At 39.9% G+C, this 7,500-nt stretch overlaps 1 protein-coding gene across 2 annotated transcripts in view; it reads right to left on the bottom strand.

The window, feature by feature from the left end:
• Positions 1 to 2,678: 2,678 nt before the first annotated feature.
• Positions 2,679 to 7,500, bottom strand: part of LOC138010834 (angiopoietin-1 receptor-like) — a 26,033-nt gene continuing 21,211 nt past the window's right edge. For both annotated transcript variants that reach the window (XM_068857827.1, XM_068857828.1), the window contains 4 exons: positions 6,147 to 6,217; positions 5,689 to 5,729; positions 5,339 to 5,435; positions 2,679 to 4,616 (listed from right to left, as the gene is read on the bottom strand). In XM_068857827.1, coding sequence (XP_068713928.1) covers positions 4,526 to 4,616; positions 5,339 to 5,435; positions 5,689 to 5,729; positions 6,147 to 6,217 — 300 coding nt within the window. In that variant the 3' untranslated portion in view covers positions 2,679 to 4,525. The remainder of the gene's footprint in view (positions 4,617 to 5,338; positions 5,436 to 5,688; positions 5,730 to 6,146; positions 6,218 to 7,500) is intronic.

Below are 7,500 nucleotides of genomic sequence, written 5' to 3'. Positions count from 1 at the left end.
CTGAAGCTTATCCCAGTGTACATAAGATAAACAAGGCTTACCTTGCGGTGTTGTCGTTTGGAATTAGATGGTTTCTCTCGCTCGATCTTCCATATTGTGGGAACTGAACCAGGAATAAGGCGACGACTACAGCCTTCCATGTGAATCGCCCTTGAAAAGCATTCCTCCGCAAAGTGGACAGAGCACACCAAACTTTCCGGTCGGTTCGCGCGGCGAGTGCGCACGAATCGCAACCACTTATCTCGCTCACTTTCAATTGTTGGACTGAAGTGAGCAGAAATACCTGCTTTCACATTTGATCTGTTGCTGCAGCCGTGACTGCACAACGATCAGGCATGATTCGACTGGAATAAAACGCGAGATTCACGTTGCAAAACCAATTAACTGCAAACTACATAGAGATGTTATAAGAAAAATCACCATGCGCGCCTAGTTGGTTAGGAGTATTACGTCACAAAGCAGCAAGGGCTAATGGGGTTGCAGGAACATGATTCAATAATTGCGGACGAAAACATTTCGGGGAAAACCATAAAAAAGTCCATCTTCCCGCGCTTGTTGGACAAAACAGCTTGGACAGGTGAGTAAGTACCGCTTATAGATTCAGAAAATGCAAAAACAATTAATTCGAAAAATTTCGTCCCAGTGGCACTTTAAAAGAAATTAAGCACACCCTCAGCGAGCGAATGGAAAGGGAAAAAGCCATTTCAGAGTCAACTGTCAATAGCCAGCGAATAGGAATCACGCTAAAATTAGAAGCTACAAAAAAAAAAAAACAAAAAAACAAAACAAAAACAAAAAAAAAACATCGTCAGTTCAAGGTCAAAGAAGAGTTTTACTGATGTACTTTATTGCACTTTATCTCTGAAAACGAAATAATTACATTTTGATGTATTTCATTGAAACACACCAGGTTGGCTTGGAACAAGAATCGGCAAAATACGGCATTGCAACCAAAACAGAACGAACTTCAAACAAGATCCGCTCCAACACTTAAATAACGTGAAGGTGCTTTAAGCAACTTCTGAAGACACAAGCTAGTTAAATTTCCCCCTAATTTTACGAGAACTCATTGCGATTACGTGTTTATCACATACGGGGAAAATTTTCTTGTCACTGTCGAGGCAAATCGAAAACCAGTTGGGCAAACGGGTTAAAAAGCACCTGTACGATCGCATTTTAGAGCAAAACAAACAAACAAATCAACTTTTTCTGCTTGTCCAAAGGAGTACAGATAATTGCTATTGAATTCCAGTTGACAATAAAAATTTGATTTTTATTCCTGAACAAAGGGAAAACCGATTAAAACCACTTTTTGAAAATAACAAACGGTTTATATTTAGTGCCCAAGGAAAGAATTTGTGGAGTGACTTCTTACCCAAAGTATGAGCTATTACTGGTATTGTTTTGTCATTGTCGTTCTCTTTCGATCTCCTTTCGTTTCTGTTCTAGTCATAGGTCCTCCAGGCATCATGTAACCTTATCAGAGCTTCTAAAGATATGCCAAAAATTGCAATACAAAGAAAAACGTACCTCTAAGCAAATTAAAAATAAACACTCAGCTTTAAGTTTACATCTCTCCGATGCTTGACTAGAATAACTGCGTAACCGCCAGTGTGGACCACAGCTATCATGATATGTCAAACTGGATTGAAACCAGCGAAAAATGCAGAAAGAAAACATTTTCCAAACCGTTTTCCACCTGAACACGAAAATCGTTGACTGTGTAACAACTATAGTTGATGTAGTATGGCAGTGTAGCCGCGTCGAGCCACGAAAACTGCGCGAAATCCAATCGAAAACCAGTACCTGGTCAGCGGTCAACTTCAAAAAACACCTCACCGAGGTGGGCTCTACACTTGAGCCCCCGATATGGTCACGTGATCCTGGTCAGCGGATGCCTTGTTTTGACAGGTGTCAATTGATTAAAACATGGGTGTCCAATGTCAAAGATGTATGCTGTAAACTAGCATGATACTGGTCACATTGACATACATGGTGGGGTGGACGTACGTACGTACGGACGGACGGTCGTGACGTCATGGCTATAAGACCAAAATTTCTCGTATCGATGGGTACCATTGAGTTATCCATTGGATAGTGATGTATCCAGTGGATAGCCGTATCCACCCCTTCAAACAACTGGGGCCTGGTTACAATCAAGACATGGTCTCAAATATAAAACACATCATTTTCTTTACTATAGAGTATAATTGCGAGAAATCTCTTAAGAACTTTAGAAAAGGCGTATTTTAGCTATTTTGACCTTATGTGCCTTAAAAGTAAGCAAACTAGCTGTCCTTCGATAGAAGGGGAAACCAGCAAAAGGCACAGGTAATTCCCTATTGCACGCCATGAACTGCTTTGCAATACAAGTATTCTTCAAGAACAGTATTCCAAAACCAATTTCCGACGTGCAATGGGGAAAATACTTGCCTTTTACTTGCTCGACTGTCGGACAAATGACTTTAGAACTCGAGTGTTACAAGAAAAGGATCATTTCGAGGGTCAAGAAATTTTATAGAAGAATTTATCTTGGTCGTGTGACGACACTCCGCGCACAGTCGCTCGCTATTCATTAAGCTAAGTTATAGCTTAAAGAATAAACAAACAAACAAAACCAAAAAACAATCGATCGTCAATAAAAAAAGATGTCTAGAGCAAGGCCATATCCACCGAAATTTCGTGAATATAATATTTAATAAGGTCTTTTACAAATTAGTAAGTTAGAAAGACGTGGCTCTCAGACACGCCTTGAAATCGAGACTTACGTGAGCTGTTAAGCTAGTAACTTAATTCAGAAGTGGTTGACACAAATGGTTTCATCCTTCAAGGAAGGTCTCCAAGAAATAGTTCTGTATAACAAACTTCAGAGTCTTCGGTGGATTAGCCCTTTTCAGGGTTATCAGCGGTTTGCCGCATAAACGAGGCTAAGGGGTCATTTTGTATTGAATTGACCATTAAGCCTCTCTTGCATGTAGTTTTAAAAAAAAGAAAATGTGCCTGCAGGATCAGCTCCAATAAGGACCATTGTGTCCAGAAATGCTCCTAAATAGATGCACGAGGATTTCGGTAACAGTCACAAAGTGTCTCCCAAATTCTGCCTCTCAAGGAAGGATAAACACTTTCTTTTACCCTAAGCTAAAAATAACGCCAACCTTTATCCTTACCTAATTGTTGAAAGTAGAGCAAAGGCTTGACTCAAAGAGGCACTTCGTGTTGGATGTCAAAAATTGGGTGTGCATCTTATTAGCTGCATCTCTGGACACAAGAGAAAAGATATATGGAAATAATACTTAATCAACTTCCTCTAGTTAACCTACCCGCTGCAAATAAGACGACAACGTAATATCAACAGAAGCAGCTTTTTAACCCAACCAAGTATAAGGGACGTAATACCTTACTTTGTACAATAAACACAGTGAATATCAAGATGATTACATTGAAACGGCAATTAAAGGAATGACAGAAGTACATAACGAAATTTACTCACGTTGTCGCCAAAGTGCGACAAAAAACCTTCTAAAACGCGTGCAGCACGATTGTTATTCCTCTTTTAGCCAATAATATCCTTGTTTCGTTGCCATCGTCCTTGATTACATTTCCAAATATCTATCTATAGAACGGCTACTACGAGATTTTACATGTTTGCCGAACAATCAGAGGGGCCCATTCCTGTTGGCCACCATTTAGAGTACCTGTATTTTGAGGCACAAAGAAAATCCCATGAACTCATGGACTACGACACGCTAGAGAGATCGAGGCTTCTGGTAATGACAAATGTATTGTAGCTGTAATCATGTACTCTGATTGCACTAGATGCATGGCGCACGTTTAAAGCAAATATCTTACATGCAACGAAAAATGAAATGGAGAGTAGAACAGTCGTATGCAGGAGCCCATGAGTAGGAACTAGCCTCTCTCATACACGCCCTTATCAGTTAACCTTTGCTTTTATCTTAGTTCCTCGGCTCTGCACGCACTGTTTAAAAAGGCCAATCAGAGTAAAGTCATTGTCTAACGAAGACAAATAAAGCAGTAAAACTGTATTTAAATCGTACAAATTGATGTAAATTTTTGTAAATCCGAGTCTCCTGCTCAAGGGTTCGTTGTAAAAATAGAAAGATACGCGCAAAGGTTGGCTCAAAGATCTACTGCATATAGAGGCTCCTGCTAATGGGCTCCTGTCGTATGCTAAAACCCATACCCCACCCACCCCCTTAACGGACACACGACTTTCATCCTTCCCTTGTCCCTGCAAACATCCCATCCCCATCCCCCCGAAACCACACATACTGACACACACATACACATCAATGGTTCCCTGTACTTTGTAAGGCTACAACTGCCCAAAACAACTGTTAATGCCTTGATTAAATGAAGTATACGAATGGCCTTTTAATCCCCGAATGTGTTTGCGCAAAACGCTGGCATGCAAGCAAGACGTGCTACACAATACGGAAGTAATTGAGCACTAAAGTCAAAACTTTGGTGAAGGTAACCATGAACTTTAGAGGTCACAAGGACACTAGACCATGGCTTCCAGTCGTTCTACTAGTTTTTCAAAGGATGGTCGGAGTTTGGGATTCGGGTTCCAACAGTCTCTCATAACTTGGTACCTAAATGTAAATAAAAATAATAATAATTAATGTTGCATGTGATGAACACTGAGTACGGCTCTAATATTGGCTATACAATTTGATATCTTTCGCTTTGATATGAATTCCCGAATTTAGGACCGTAATTGCGTTCGGCGTTAGGAGAATTTTTGGCAAGGGACATTTTTTTAGTAATAACCTCTCAGACAATTTAAACAATTCTAGTTTTTGAACAATTTAGTCTTTGTGACATCACCACCTCTTTACTCCAAACGTTCCATTTTTAGCCACATTCGACAAAAGTACTATGCCTCATATATTAATACTTTCGAAAGACGTATATAAATGTATCGTCTCCATAGCATCTCGGCTCGTCTAGTTATTCCAACCTCCAAAGTTCTCCCAATGACGCACTTCATATTTAATGATTACTCCCAGTAAAGTAGCTAATTTTTTTTTTTTTTTTTTTTTTTTTTTTTTTTTTTTTTTTAATGGTTTGAGCCCAGGAGTCATGTAATTAAGTAGAGTAAGATTGCCGGGTGAGTGTAGTCGTGAGAAGGACTGTTTGAGATGGCATTGACTGACGTTTCGACAACCTAAGCGGAAGTCATCTTCAGAGTCAATTGACTCTGAATCTAACTGTTTAACGGTTTTGGATTATTCCAGATCCTCCCGCGCCCGTTCCGTTGGACAAAGGTAACGGAGGCTCTGGGAACGAGATTGTTGATTAATAGTGTCCTTACATAGCATCTGAACATCCACTGGGCTTCTCCAGCCGGTACCCTTTCTTCAGTTCGGTCATAATTTCCTGCGTTGTCATGCCTGCATATGGTTTGAGTCCTGGTTAAGAGAATTACGGCAAGAAAGTGTCAGTAGCCAGTAATAATTTATGCTAGTGCTCATTAACGATATAACGAGCGCTCTGATTGGCTAATTTTGCGGTATCATTCTACCATAATATCAACGTACAGTTGACAAATTATGTTCGGTCAATACGGCAAAGCAGGGGGGTGGATTATTTAGTGCAAACTAGCAAACAAACACAGTCATTCAAAGAGTATGAGCAAAAACGAATGACGAAGAAATGACATACCTCCAGACTCTATTTCCCAAAGAAGAACTCCATAGGACCAACTGCGTAACAGAAATTTAAACCATGCATGAGAAATTAAAAGCAAAGTTTAAAAAAATAAAGAAAGAAAATAGAACTCGCACTTCAATCTTACGATCAAAACTACTTTCTTATAACGCGATGAATTTTTTTGCTGTCGTTGCTATTAAATCTTGTACTAAAAGATAAGACCAAACACTCAAACCATCGTCTCCGAATCTCGCTCAATCTCGGTCTTGTTTTATTTTTAGCGGCCGCTAACTATCAAGCTTAGCTATGTGCAGCTCTTTATTTAACCACAACACACGTGCATAATTTTAATTATAGTGTGTTGTGCGTTGTTAGGCGTGCGTGTGCTATGCATATTTTAAAATATGTAATAATCATGAGCTAATTAGGATTGTGAAAAAAGTGAGGCATTTCTTTTTCTCGTAACTTACATGTCTGATTCCACAGTGAACACATAAGTTTCCAATGATTCAATAGCCATCCATTTAACTGGAAGTTTTCCCTGGAAAAAAAAAAAAAAAAAAAAACACCACAAATATGTAAATTTCACCTGTTAAATTTAGAAAAAAGTAAAGTCGGTGGTTCCTTCAGCTACGAGGCTGGTATCAATGGAAGCCGACGGTGCGCCCTTTGCACCCCTCATGCTGTCAGTGCTTCATTTTAAATGTATTTAAAGCTGTAGCTACACGGATCAGAGGAAAAGTCGAAACAGGCGTTGAAGTCGAACCGGAGACTTCTTGCATCGAAAGCCGCGCAGTAACCAACTGAGTTACGCCTGCTCCTATATAAAGAATACTCTGACCCAAGAAGCGGACGCACCCATAGCACCTTGCCCTTCCCAGAGGAGCTATACTCATCGAAACAAATGTAACAGTTATAGAATAGCAAGATAATTTGGTACTGACATGCATGATTCCAATGGAGTCTTCTAGTAGGAAGCTTTTAACACTTAGTGATACGTAACAGTTATCCAAATAGTCGTGTTTGATAGACAAAAAATTAAACTTCAAAAGCTCTGGCAAGTCTAGGAAAAAGTAAGCACCATATAATATAAGAAACGAATTCACGCTCGAAATACATGAAAGATATTAAGGGCGTTTTCCATTTACCAAGAAATTCCGGAAATTCCGGTTGGGATGTAAATGGAACACACGTTTTTGGTTCGTACCACTGGAAAATTTCCGGAATAAACGAACTTCTGAAAACGTAGTCCTGTTTTCCCGTTGGAAAGTTTCCGATGGAAATGTGTGTTCCATTTACAACTTTCGAAAGGTCTTACCACTTCCAGGCTATTCACGGCCACATTTTTAAATGTTGGCGCGTAAAATCGCAATCACTGGGCGGCGAACGGACCTGAGTTAAATGGAACACGTTTTTCACCCGATGGAAATGTCCACCGAAATTTCCGGAATTTTTTTGTAAATGGAAAACCCCCTAAGCATCATCATCAACCGGGAACTCGGAAAAATCCGAGCCCCAGATGGGATTTGAACCCACGACCCTCCGTGATCTAGTACGGATGCCCTAACTACTGAAGCTACTGGAGACTCTATGGTGAGGAAGGGTGAAATATGGGTATAGACTACGACTGCATCACGCAGTCACATAGTCTAATTTTCATTATCACGCTCATCTTTTAACCATCACGTTCATCTTTTAACCAACACACTCATCTTTTCTTTTCTCCTTTTATGATGTTTACAGGAGTAACGGAAATCAATTGCCCACCTCATCCTATTGGCTTTCTTCCCGCAACCAATCGAAAGTTACTAAGACGACGTTTCA

The sequence above is a fragment of the Montipora foliosa genome, chromosome 7, assembly GCF_036669935.1.
Source record: "Montipora foliosa isolate CH-2021 chromosome 7, ASM3666993v2, whole genome shotgun sequence".
Lineage (NCBI taxonomy): Eukaryota > Metazoa > Cnidaria > Anthozoa > Scleractinia > Acroporidae > Montipora > Montipora foliosa.
This window is presented reverse-complemented; position numbering and strand designations above follow the sequence as displayed.